Source organism: Canis lupus, chromosome 2 (genome assembly GCF_011100685.1).
Source record: "Canis lupus familiaris isolate Mischka breed German Shepherd chromosome 2, alternate assembly UU_Cfam_GSD_1.0, whole genome shotgun sequence".
Lineage (NCBI taxonomy): Eukaryota > Metazoa > Chordata > Mammalia > Carnivora > Canidae > Canis > Canis lupus.
Genome location: NC_049223.1, coordinates 66,147,708 through 66,161,806, shown reverse-complemented (window position 1 = coordinate 66,161,806; position 14,099 = coordinate 66,147,708). Strand labels below are relative to the sequence as shown.

Sequence of the window (14,099 nt, the reverse complement as noted above, 5' to 3'; positions counted from 1 at the left end):
CAGTCCTCATCCCGTCAAGTGCCCCCGTCAGTACCCATCACCCAGTCACCCCAACCCCCGCCCACCTCCCTTTCCACCACCCCTAGTTCGTTTCCCAGAGTTAGGAGTCTCTCATGTTCTGTCTCCCTTTCTGATATTTCCCACTCATTTTTTCTCTTTTCCCCTTTATTCCCTTCCACTATTTTTTATATTCCCCAAATGAATGAGACCATATAATGTTTGTCCTTCTCCAATGAGCACCAGGCGATGTATGGAAGTGTACACCTGAAACTAATATTATACTGTATGGGAACTAACTGGAATTTTAAAAATTAAAACTAATTAATTAAATCAAGGACTAAATTTTTTTTTTTAAAAACTGGACACCAAAAATACTCTCATCTCCTCTGCACCAGGAGGTTATATTGTACACCTGAAACTAATATTACACTGTATGGGAACTAACTGGAATTTTAAAAATTAAAACTAATTAATTAATTAATTAATTAAATCAAGGACTAAATTTTTTTTAAAAAACTGAGCACCAAAAATACTCTCATCCCCTCTGCACCAGGAGGTAACTGAGAATACACATAACAACAAACCATTACATAAATGTAAGGAAGTAGAACCAAGTTCTACATCCACTCACTACAATGATTTTTGCAATATCAAATATTAATTTCTAAACTTTTATTACAAAATAGCTCAGATGCACAAAATTATATATTTAAGAATTATTTAAAGAAAAAAAAGAATTATTTAAAGAAAACAAAGTCCTAGACTTAACCACTTGGCTTAAAAAATAAAATATTACTAATACTGTAAAAGTATACACATGATTTTTCAATAAGTTCTGTTTTTTTGCTGCTTGGAGCCAATGGTTCTCAAGTTTTGCTTCACATTAAATTCATTTAAAGTTTTAAAAACCCCGGGACTCACTCACTCTTCACCTTAAACCAATGAATCAGAACCTCAAGGAGTGGACATCGATGCTTTAAAGATTCCGTGGGTAATTCTAATTATCCCACTAGGAGAAGCTCCTTCCAGGGAAGGTGGAAAGAGGCTCTGTCTTCTGTGCTGTGTGTCAGGGATCCACACTTCCCCAGGTGGATGCTCAGGGGCTCTGGATCTGAAACCTGCAGGCTCTCCCCTAATTTTTGGGAAGAGCCTGCCATCTGCTGGCCAAGGCAGGGAAAATATGGCCACTACAGCTGGTCTAGGGAAACCAAGTATCATGGATGGCTACATGGCACTCAGTTTGTGAACCTCCTTCTCACAGGTGATGCATGCAGTTACCCCACAGCAGCTCTGGGAGGGGGAAGGGCAGGATGAATAGAGTCACTTTCAACTTGCAGATAAGCAGCTCTGTGACCCCGGGGGTTGGGACAAGATGGGCGCAGGAGGGACTCCCGGGCACTCTTCAGGGCCTAAGAAGAAAAAGATAAGGGGTACGAGATAAACTAGGCAAAGAGATTTTTAAGAGAGAATAGACACTCACCTAGGAAAAGGCCTAGGAAGGGAAACAGGGGCTACCTAAGAACCTCAGGAAGGGGACAGAGGGGATTACACGTCTCCCTAACTCTGGGACTCGGGCTTAGTCCTCCTTTTGGTCCAAGGATTGCATCAGCCTGTCATAGTTCTTTCCTGGGGAGGATTTGTTTGCTGTTCTCTCTGCTTAGAACATTCTTTCTTGCACCATCAAATGTTTGTTCAGTATTCAGGTCAGTAAACCACTACCTTTCTTCTACCTCAAAGTTTGCTCTAACCATCTCCATCTCCTGCATCCTGTCCTTGTCTCTTGACACTCCGTTCTGGAACCATCTGTTTACTTGTTCACAGTTTACTCATTCTCATAAGATCCCAAATTCCATGAGGAAAGGGACATCGTTACACTCCCAGCACCTCCCCCGGGGCAAGAAACTGGGATATTTGTTTACCGAATTGATTTTTCGTATGGCAAAACCAAACACTGTAATCTGAAAACAAGAAGAAAATACTTTAAAACTGATTTTGCCCCCAACAATGAGTTCTCCCTAGTGATAAATTTAAAATAATTATCCTCTAACTACTTGGGGGAGTGGAGAGACAAGTAATCTTATTTCCAGTTGGCACATGTTATAAATGAACTCTTTATTCTTTATTCCACCAATTTATGCTCTAATCAGTAAATAAACATAGTAGACAGCTACTATTTTGGGCCTTCCCAGTGTCCATATCCATTTCCCCTTCATGTAATAAAACCATCCCAATTTCATTTTGGAGAAACTCCTCCCCTCCATTCTCAGCCCATGTGACCCCATCCCCAGGTCCAAGCAAGGGCATATGACTTGGACCTGGCTAGTTACCACATTCCAACAGCCCAGCATGTGATTGACACAGGGATGAGCACATGACCCAGGTCGGCCCAGGGAAATCTAGCCATGGAACTTTTGCTGGAATCATTTGGGGAAAGAAGACCCAAGAGTGCCGAGCTGGTAGGACATGAGCCTAGAGCTGTTGGCAGCCTTGATACCACTATGGGGAGAGGGGAGGCCAAAGAGTGAAGCCATAAAAGGAAAGTAGAGCTGAGAATATAAGAGGCAGAGTTCAGAAGGTAGACATCTTTTAGATATTGGCACCCAACCTAGAACTTTTTCTGGACCTTTCCATTCCATTAACCAGTGGAGTCCCTTTTCCAGAAGCCAGTATGAGGGACTTTCTCCTCCCTGCAGCTGCACAAGCACTAGCTAGCAAGAAAGCAGAACAGAGAATGTGACTTTTTCTTATTTCTATTTTATTTTTTTACAAAATCAATACAGCATTTGCAATTCTTTTAACACAGATCCAGAAACTGTAATAGGCTTTCACATTATTATGAAATTACTCAACATATCAATTAAAAAGAGACACATGCTGATCTGACCACATGGTCTCAAATGGTATGGGGGTTCCCAGATTTGGGGAGCCATCAAGTGGCCTATTCTAGGTTTTGCTCCCCCAATCTTCTTCTCTATCCCATTTACAGCACCTCTGAGCACATTTCAGCCCTGCTTTCAGGAGAAGTAGCCATCTCTATTCAAGAAAGTCAAAGACTGCAGACTTCCCAGCTGCACTTGGCTCTGCCATCAGCTCCCACAGTCACCAGTTCTCTTTAGCTCAGTGAAGAATTGGCTGTTGCCAGCAGGGCAGCAAATGCAGACTCAGGCTTCTGTTGCAGGACCTCAGGCCTGTCAAACTCTACAACCTGGGAGATGGAGAAAAGAAGGCAGGGGACATCACTGAGCTCAGCCTTGAGGGATCCAAAGGTCTGCTGAGACGCTGGTCTGAGCACCCGTCCTCCTACTGGCCCCAGGGACACAGCTCTCACCTTCCCATTGTTCATGACCAGGACACGGTCACAGCTGAGCACAGTGGTGATGCGGTGTGCAATGACCAGCACTGTGCAGCCCTGGAAGGCTTCACGGATTGTGTGCTGGATCAGGCTATCGGTTTCCATATCAATGGAAGCTGTGGCTTCATCAATAAGGATGATCTGATGGAATCAAAACAGGGCTGAAGTCAGCTTGCTTGAACCCTGAGACCAGGATCTAGTCTTGGGTCTACCACTAATCCACTGAGTCCCTTAACTGGAAGGTGAGAGATTTGAATTCTGTTCAAAACCTACTGTGAGCTCTAGTTGCCCATTATGTTAAAGCGCATGTTAGGTCTCAACCAAGAGCTTTTGTGTGTATGTGACCAGAGAATTAAGTTCTTGAAGATGAAAATGTCCCAGTAGAAACTTGTTTTATAAACTGCTTTCTCATTTGCCTGAATTAACATAGACCAACATTCCCCAAAGTGAGGCACGCACACATGCCTGGAAGGTACATGAGATGGTGTGGCTAGTATATGGATAAACTCTCTCTTTAACAATATGCATTAGAAAAATATAAGTAGCACAGAGATATGATTTCACAAATGTTACTGTTTAGAACGAGGCTGCTTTTAAAAAGAAGGCAACACAAGTAAGTCAAAGGAGAGACAGTGTGCAGATATGACAAAAATCATAAAATGATGACTCAAATTTGGGAAACAATTTAGAGAAAGTAACTTTGGCATCAGTGGCCCAGTAACTGTAAAATAAGGAACTGAGTGGTTAAGAAAGTGCTACATGAATATTGCAAATCCTGTCTTTCATCTCTGCTAGAAAGAGGGAGAGAGTCCTCCTTCCTGTGAAACCTTCTCCCCAGCTTCCAACCCACTGGGCTCTACCTGCTTTTTCCCAGAGCTCTAATAATACTAACAGTGTTTTGCGTTTATCATTCATTAACCATGGTGTGCGCTGTGAGTGCATGTGAGCACTCATGTACACACATGTATACATGTGTGAGTGTGGATGAGTATGTATGTGTGGCCTCACTTGAGAAAGTTTGCTCCTGACTAACCCAAGTAGTCCAATGCCTAAAGTTATTGGCACAATATTTGGAAAACTTCAAGAAATACAATCTGATGAAACTTTTTTAAAATAGGTAATTTTGGAAAAAAGTCTCTTCCACAAATGGTGTTGGGAAAACTAGACAGCAACAAATGCAAAAGAATAAAACTGAACCACTTTCTTACACCATACACAAAAATTAATTCAAAATGGTTGAAAGACCTAAATGTGAGACAGGAAACCATCAAAATCCAGAGGAGAACACAGGCAGTAACCTCTTGGACATTAGCCATAGCAACTTCTTAACAGATATATCCCCTGAGGCTAGAGAAACAAAAGCAAAAATGAACTATTGGGACTTCCTTAAGATAAAAGCTCTGCATAGCAAAGGAAACAATCAACAAAACTAAAAGGCAACCTTAGGGATGGGAGAAGATATTTGCAAATAAGACACCTGATAAAGGGTTAGAATCTAAAATATATAAAGAACATATAAAACTCAACACCCAAAACCCAAATAATCCAGTTTAAAAATGGGCAGTGGACATAAACAGACATTTTTTCCAAGGAAGATATACAGACAGCTGACATATGCAAAGATACTCAACATTACTCATCATCAGGGAAATGCAAATCACCATGAGATATCACCTCTTACCTATCAGAATGGCTACAATCAATAACACAAAAAACAATAGTTGATGGTGAGGATGTGGAGAAAGGGGAACCCTATTACATTGTTGGTGGGAACGCAAGCTGATGCAATTACTCTGGAAAACAGTACAGATGTTCCTCAGAAAGTTAAAAATAGAACTACCCTCTGATCTAGCAATTGTATTACTAGGTGTTTACCCAAAGGAAAAAAATATATTGATTCAAAGAGATACATACATCTCAATGTTTACAGCAGCATTATCAACAATAGCCAAATTAATAGAAAGAGCCCAAATGTCCATCAACAGATGAGTGGATAAATAAGATATGTTATATATATATACAATGGAACACTAGCCATAAAAAAGAATGAAATATTGCCATTTGCAATGCCGTGGATGGAACTAGAGTGTATTATGCTAAGCAAAATAAATGTCAGAGAAAGTCAAAAACCATGTGATTTCGCTCAGATGTGGAATTTAAGAAACAAAACCGATGAACCTCGGGAGAGGGAAAGAGAGGCAAACAAGGAAACAAACTCTTTAGAGAAAAAACTAAGGGGTTGCTGGAGGGGTGGTGAGCAGGGGGATGGGTTCAATGAGTGACTGATATTGAGGCACTTGTAATGAGCACTAGGTATTGTATGTAAGTGATGAATCACTAAATTCTACACCTGACAGTAACAGAAAAAAAAAAAAAAGTAATTTTGTCCTGAAACAGTTGTCATCTGATTTCCAACTTTAATAAAGAGCACGAGAATGTCCTATATCCAACTTTTTAAAAGAATATACAATGGGTAACTGTTAAATTAATAAGCTTCTAAGCTTTCGACTTTCTGTAAGGGAAGTGCATCATGATTTGGTTCTAGTGGTGGATCATTTGAGCTTAGCTGCAGAATATCAGGGTTTGAGAGAGCCCAGGCTGAGTCCCCATTTACATGCCTCTCCCACACCACAGATAGGTGCAGAATGGCAATCAGTGACATGAGGAAGCCCTATGGGTATTTGTGGAAGGACAGATAGCACAGCACCTACTATCCTATAAAGTTGGAGGGAGAAAGAGCCAGCATGGTTTCTCAAACCAGGTGTTATCCATGACCTCCCATGCCATTCCATGGTCTCACCTTGGAGTTGCGAAGGAGTGCTCTTGCAATGCAGAGCAGCTGCTTCTCCCCCACAGAGAAGAAGTTTCTGCCACTTTCCACAACTTCTGCTTGCAGTCTTTGGGGTAACTTTGAGATCTGTAATATCAGGGAAAATGAGATGTAGGCTATGAAAGCACGCAGACATGTAGGCCACTGTGGTGTGAGACCTAATCTCACCCCTACCCCACCACCCAGGACCTCTCCTGTAGCACTTTGTAACACTCCTTGCCTCTCTAGACTCCAGCCACTGGTTTTTCTCTTCCTTACCTGTGCCCCTCTCACTCTGGTCTCAGGGTCTTTGCACATGCTAGTTCCCGAACCTAGGATGTTCTCTCAAAGATCTGTGTCCTACTGCCCCCTCAATATTTGGTCTCAGCTCAAATGCCCCATCTTTAAAGAGGCCATGCTTGACCACTTCATGTAAAGAAGCTGCTCCCCAACTGAAGTATCTACTGGTCTCATTACTACCGTTAGAGCACTTACCACTATCTGAAAGTATCTTATGTGTCTTTTTGCTGTCTGTATCTCCCATTGAACGTAAGAACCAGAAGGGCAAACACCTCACCTACCTTGCTTTTGCAGTGTCCCCTGAGCCTCACTGTTGGTGTCTGAGTGCCATCAGACTTTATTTAGGAATCCAAAATCATCTCATCTCCATGAGATTATTTAAACCATGCCCCAAAATTGCAGCATCTGAAATATCATGTGAGATAAGCCCCAACGGACCAGCAGGCACTGCTGTTAAAGAGGCAGGCTAAGACCAAGAATCAGGTCTTAGAGCTACTTACTGTCATGCTCAGGAATGTCTTCTCCAAGACATCCCAGATCTGTTCATCTGTGTAACGATCAAAGGGATCCAGGTTGAATCTGCCATAGAAGAGGAAGAGAAATGCTCCATAAACCACATGCAACTATGGGATATCTGTCCCATTCACAGAAGATGATTATGAATGTTAGAACTGTTTTACTGGGTGTAGAGAAACCCATGGAATTACCATGGGTCATTTTCTATGCTTTCCCAGTACCCATTCCTTCTGTAGGCAAGTTTTATTTGGAGACCACCTCCTCTCCAACCCTCAAGCCCATATGGTCCAGGGGGTCCTCTACCACCAATTCCAGAGGTAGAACAAGTGACTCAGGCATAAGTAGATGGCTGCAACCATCTTGCTTCAGTAGTGGGACACATAGAGTTCCCCAGGGGCTGGTATTGAAGGCCAGCAATGAAGCCAAGGAAGAGTTAGGGAGACACAAAGTCCCTGAATCATTCTTGGCCTTCCCAATACCATAATCCAAAGAGGGCATTTTTAGCTTAACCCACTTGGGATGTTTGGGGGTGAGGGCAGGACAGTGTATGTGTATTAGCATACACATATTTATCATTAAATGCTTATAAGTATATAATTCAGTGGCATTAAATACATTCACAATGTTGTGTAACCATCCACCAAAACTCATCATCCCTATCAAAATCTCTGCCCATTAGTCTTCTCCCATCCCTCAGCCTCTGGTAACTTCTATTTTACTTTCTTTCTCTAAAAATTTGTCTATTCCAGGCACCTCATTTAAGTGGAAATAGACAACATTTGTCTTTCTGTGTCTGATATATTTCACTGAGCATAATGTTTTCAAGGTCTATCCACGTTGTAGCATATATCAAATATTCATTCTTTTTTATGGTTCATTAATATTACATTGCATGTATGTGTGTGTATTCATTTATCTGTTGATGAACAAAGACTTGGGTTGTTTGCACCTTTTGGCTACTATGAATAATGCTACAAACACTGATATACAAATATCTATTCAAGTCCCACTCTCAACTCTTTTGGGTATATACCTAGAAGAAGAATTACTGGATCATATGCTAATTCTACATTTAGCTTTTTGAGGAACTGCCAAACTGTTTTTCACAGAGGCTGTACCATTTTATATTCCCACCAGTAGTGCATGAAGATTCCAATTTCTCTACATCCTCACCAATACTTATTATGTTCCTTTTTCTTTTTTCTTTCTTTCTTTTTTTTTTTTTTTTCATTATAGCCATCCTAGTAGGTGTGAAGTGGTATCTCACTATAGTGGGGTTGGTTTTTCTATCTCTTGCAGTGAAAAAGTCCTAACTGATTATCCAGGCAACATCAGATTGGGATCTACCTGGACTTTATACCCATTAAAGTTTGCACTGGCATTTGGCATAGGCGACATTAACACTCCTCTGTTATGCAAACAGTGATTAAAACCTACCCTTAACCTCTGCTTTACTTAGGCATCCACAAACATTTTGTGTGGAGGGTTAGATTGTATTAAAGAAGCAGAAGGTAGAATGTCTTCTCTCCATGACATTTGATAACCTCCAAAGCATTTTCATAGATTGCCACCCTCTCCCCCAAGAGATGCGTAGGCCCCAATCCACACTCCTTCCTGCTGCAAGGAGGGGGACAGCACTGGTTAAGAGATTGGATGACCTGGGATTATATCTCATCTTTACCATTTACTTGTGTGTCTCCTGAAACAAATCACACTTTTCCTAAGTTCAGTGTCTCCCCCTATAGAGGAGGGATAATAACAGTGCCTATTTCATAGGGTTGTGGTGACAGTTAAATGAGACAGAACATTAAAGCATAGGGCTGGCACATATAAATGCTCGTAAATGTGAATTCATATTTCTACTACTCCTATATCAAGGACTAGCTAAACCAAGCTCTAGCTAAACAGAGATCTATCACTAAATGTTATCTCATTCCCCTAACATACTCATTTTAAAGTTCTCCATTTGTGCATATATTATACACTCTCCCTGGAAGACTTTTCTCCTCTATTTCTCCCAGGCAACCTCCTACGTGCCCTTCAAGACCCTGCTCAAATGTCCCTTCCTCTGTGGAGCCTTTCTAGATTCACCTACGTAGAGGTATTTGTTCTACTTCTGGGCTCCTTTAGTGCTTTGCATCTCTGATCTACCAAATACCTCCTTGTATTATAATCTGTTGGTTCTTACATCTCTACACTCACCCCCCCTCATCCCCCATGACTGCACTCTGAACTCCTGGGGCAGCAGGGGCAGTGTTCATTCATCAGTAACCCTAGTCCCTAGTATAATGTCTGGGCCTGGCAAAGGCTCAGAAAAGGTGAGTTCAATGTATGAAAGGAGAGAAGGAGGGAGGGAGGGAGGGAAGGAAGGAAGGCAGGCAGGCAGCAGGCAAGAAGGGAGGAAGGGGGGAGGAAGGGGAGGAAGAAGAGAAGGGATATAGGAAAGAAGGGAAGGGAGGGAGAAGAGAAGGGAAGGAGAAGAGTGAGGGAAGAGGAAAGAAGCAGGGAGGGGGAAGGAGGAAGAAATGATGAGTAAATTCATAAATTATTAACCAGAGCTCTAAGGGTCAGTTTATCCTCTTGCCTCTAAGAATGTCCCTTAAATATCCTTGCAACATGAGCTTCATTTTTAGTGCATTAGGCTTCCTCAATTTCCATGCCTTGGTGTTCCCATATGCTCATGTGCACTGTGAAGTAGGAGCATGAATCTGAATAAAGTTGATTATTTCTCACTTCTCCCCTGCCTGTGAAGAAGCGCTCCCTCCCAGACTAAAATGCCCCCATCAGCTTGGTTACCCAGTGGGTAAAGAGAAGAGAATAAACCACAGCTTGACATAAAAGAATATGGTATCCACAGTGCAAATACTTAATGGTGAACTGAAGTCTGACCAATCCCATCAGGTTTCTAAAAAATAAAAAGTATGCCTCGCTTTCATTTAGCGCCTGATGGTTTACAAAGTGCTCTTGTGTGTATCAGAGCTTCACTCAATCTTCAAGGACACTCCAGTGAGTCCCAGTGAGTGGCCCAGTGTGATAAGGAGAGATCAGAGGCCCCCAAACTGGGGCACTGGCCACCAGTTAACCAGAGGCAGCCCAGCCCTGGCATCTTGGTCCTGCCACCCCTCCTGGGAGCCTCTGGGCCAGCACTCACCTGATGGTTCCTGAAAGCAGGACAGGATCTTGAGGGACAATGGAGAACTTGGACCGCAGATCCTCCAGGTTGATACTACAAATGTCCACGCCATCGATGAGAATCCTGCCTGCTGTAGGCTCCACCAGGCGGAAGAGAGCCACCCCCAAGGAGGACTTCCCTGTCAGGCAAAAAACAAGTGGGGCTTCAGTTTCCTGATCTGTTCTAGAGGCAGCAGGGGCCACACCTGGAGTTCACACCTGACATGCTTCCCTCTCCAGTCCATCCCTTGTCATTCTGAGCCCTGCAAGAGCAGAAGAGGCCTGGAGTCTCTGCTGCAAGTGGTACCCCAAACCACAAACAGCTTTCTTACAGCCTAGATCAGAGGGCACAAATAGATCGCCTGGATTAAATCCAGCCATTTATATATTCTGTTCCACACACATAGTGTTAACTGTTATTTTTTAAGTTCTGTGCCAGGATTTTAAAAATTCAAAGATCCTATATATAAAAATCCAAATTGCATGCTTTTCTTGAAACCTAGAACTGGCAACACTGGTCCTCATCCTCCCACACAACACGCAGCTGGAGCTGAGCACAGCTGCTTCCTTGAGAGAACAGTGCTCTCCAATCCAACACACTGCCCACCCACCCCACTTATCATATCCCTGACCCATTTCACCTGTGCATGTTGCTTGCCAGGCCCCAAAGGCATTTGAGTTTTCAACCTCTGCTCTAAAAAGGTGAATGGAGGGGGTAGCTGTGTGTCTTGTTTACCTTTATGTTCCCCTTGCCTGGCAGATAGTAGGTGCTCAATAAATACCTACTGAATAAATACAAGTCAACTGGACCAGTATCTACTGAGATCTTCTCTATGTCTCCAGCCCTCTCAGGCCAACTGCAGGCGAGAAGCAGAAAGGGAAGAACACACTAAAGAACACAGATGGAAGCACTTCCCCTAATAGGGCTGCAAGACCTGAGGAGGTGGAGACCCAGGAAGGCTCTAGTCTTCCCAGAGGGCTCCCTGGAGGAAGCAGCTCTGAGGCACACAAGGTGGGGCAAGAATCAAGTCTGAGCAGTGTCTCTGAACAATGCAAAAATGGGAGGGAGTTATCCTTGGACCAGACTTCCCAAAAGTAATAGGAGAGGAAGGAAGGGAAAGTGGTCAGAAAGGAGAGGGCAAAGAAAGAGGTCAATATGAGGTCTAGGAAGGAGAAGCAGGACCCAGATTTCACTTCTGGCCCTGCTCTTACCCTCGCAGAGCCCTACACTGCCCTGTGCTCGAGGCATACCTCCCCTGCACCCTACTCAGCCTTTCGGTCTCAGTTCAAAAGTTGGCTTCAGAGCCCAGGCCACCATAGCTCAAAGACCCACCAACCCCATTACTCCGTTAACAGCACCCTTTTATTTCCTCCATGCCATTCACCACAACCTATAATGACCTTGTGGGTTTCCTGATTTGATCACTTAACACCTGTCTCCTCTGGTGGGATCCCATGATAGCAAGGACTTGGGGTTTTGTTCACCAACGTCTGGCACAGAGTGGGGGCCCAATAAACATCCCTGGGGTCACTGAGTAAACACATGCCCTGAAATAGGCCCAACACCCACAGGGCAGAGTTGAGGACAGGGGACATCCAGGATGTTCCACTCACCAGAACCCGTCCTTCCCACAATGCCCACCACTTCATGACCATGAATCGTCAGGTTGATGCCATTGAGGATAATGGGTGTGTTGTCCCTGTATTTCATGTGATAATCCTGGAATGTGATTTCTCCGTGCTGTGGCCACCCAGGGGGACAGCTCGTGCCTTCTATGCATAAAGGAGACTCAGGAACACACATCTCATTTTTGAAGAGAGAAAAGGAAATCAATAGTTATCATTAATCTCTGCCCATCTCCTGCTGACCCCTGGCCTCCAACCGTTGGGTGTGTAACCCACTCCAGCCTGTCCCACACTGTGGTCAAGCAACTGGCTGTGCAATCAGAGGAACCCCCAAGGGGAACACTCCACTCCCACTCACCTGATACACATATAATTTCATCCCCAAAGAGTGAGAAACTATATAGCTGGCCCCTTTGTTATTAACGCAGAGACCTTTTCCAATTTATTATATGGGGCTCTAAAGAACTAGAATCCAGAACAGTGATGATAAAGGCAGCAGAGCTAGCTGATCCACGCACGGTATGTTTTATGGGTCAGAGGCCTTGTGCAGATTCCCCCTTCCCTCTGTCCTCATCTACAAGGGAGGGAACTTTAGATGCATTTCATACACAAGAAAACAGAGGCTCAAATGGAATTTTTTTTTAGGCTCAAATGGATTAAAGCACTTGCTCAAGATCACAGAGCTGATGAACACTCAGGCCAGGGCTGCCGGACTCCAAGCCCACTACCAAAACAGGCATAGCTGAGTGCGTCCTGAGGCCCGAGTGATGGAGAAGCTGCATGATCGCCTGACAGCAAGTCACAGCTCTTCACCACAGGTGTCGCTGTGCCACAGCGTCCCTCTGTTAAATCAAAGCTCTATGATTCACAAATTCTGTTCCTATTAACTGGGGTAGGAGAACTGGTTCCAAAGGGCTCAGCTGGTCCCCAGCTGTGTAATCTTAGGCAAGATGCTCAGCCTAGCCAAGCCTCAGTTTCTTCTTCTGGGAAATGGGGACAATAATTCAACCTTATAAAACTGTTTTGTGATTTCATGAGATTGTCTATGTATAACAATATTGAGCCTTTACTGTGAGTCAGGCACTGTGCTAAGTGCTTCACATATTGTATTACCCAATCTTTGTAATAACCCAATGAAGTATATACTGTGATCTGTCCCCAGGTTACACGGCTGACTCAAGTTGCAAAGCTTGGACTCGAACCCAGTTGATCTGGCTCTAAAATCTACGTTCTTAACTATTCTGGCACAAATAGATGCAATAATAATACCAATTATTATGGTCATTATTATTATTTTTGTACTTGGGCAAAACTCTCATTTCTAAAAAGGGCATACACCCTCTCTACACCTAGGAAAGCAGTAAGGAATGTGGTAAAAATGGGCCAATGAGTATGGAAGGGCTCCTAAGAAATAATAGACACAGGTCCAGGGAAGACGGGGAGGAAGGCTAGGAGCACCAGTTGCCTCTTGAAGAGGCCTCGGGGTTCCTGGGGTGCTGGAGCTTGCAGAAGCCACAGAAGCCAAGCCCCAGGCATGGAAGTGAAGCCTTCCAGAGTATCCCATAACAAACCAGACCCACGTCCCACCTTCATGTATTGACATATCCTCTCCACAGCTGTGAAGTATGCCTCTGTCTCTGAACCAATCCGGGCAGTGGCCTGGAAGTTGGACGCAAGCTGGAATGAAGAAGCATCAGGTCAAGAAGCTGATGAGGGTGTGCCAAGGATTTCAATGTTTCTAAAAACTACTAGTTACCATTCTCCCTTGAGTGACTTCTCAGACCAAGACAATTTCCCTACAAGAATGGAGCAGATCCTGTTGGCGCCTCCTGAGCCCACTTCTGACGTTGGCTGCAGTGGTGGTGAGCAGTTCTGGGCAAGACTCCACTGGCATCATACCACCTCAGGTACCTTCTGTGTGTCTTTCTGCTCTCTGTTCATAACCTTCACCCATACCACAGGATCCTGCTTGGGCTATGCATAATTGCAGCCCTGGAACATGGGGGAGCTAAAGACCCATAGGCAACCCTCAACTAATGGGGAAAGGAACCAGTAGATAAAGGCCCCTGTCCCTCACCTTTGGGGGACAATCCAGGGGACATCCTATATGCTTTTCAGGAGGTGCCAATGGAGTTGAATGCTGGTGACCCAGAACAGCAATCTCAGTGACACATGCCCATGATCGAGTTCCTCCTTCTCTGCCTTATTCTCTTGCTCCCTCAGTCCTATTTCTTAGGAACATCTCCCAAATAATCTGCCTATACCCAAGTCCTTGTTTAGGCCCTGCCTTCAGGGAAACCCAGGCTCAGAGGAATATCAGGGACT

The 14,099-nt window shown here is 43.9% G+C and overlaps 1 protein-coding gene across 3 annotated transcripts in view; it reads right to left on the bottom strand.

Moving 5' to 3' along the window:
• Positions 1–2,734: 2,734 nt before the first annotated feature.
• ABCC11 (ATP binding cassette subfamily C member 11) overlaps positions 2,735–14,099 on the bottom strand; it is a 70,393-nt gene continuing 59,028 nt past the window's right edge. For all 3 annotated transcript variants that reach the window (XM_038531102.1, XM_038531103.1, XM_038531104.1), the window contains 7 exons: positions 13,362–13,451; positions 11,763–11,952; positions 10,129–10,288; positions 6,962–7,040; positions 6,153–6,269; positions 3,329–3,493; positions 2,735–3,205 (listed from right to left, as the gene is read on the bottom strand). In XM_038531102.1, coding sequence (XP_038387030.1) covers positions 3,113–3,205; positions 3,329–3,493; positions 6,153–6,269; positions 6,962–7,040; positions 10,129–10,288; positions 11,763–11,952; positions 13,362–13,451 — 894 coding nt within the window. In that variant the 3' untranslated portion in view covers positions 2,735–3,112. The remainder of the gene's footprint in view (positions 3,206–3,328; positions 3,494–6,152; positions 6,270–6,961; positions 7,041–10,128; positions 10,289–11,762; positions 11,953–13,361; positions 13,452–14,099) is intronic.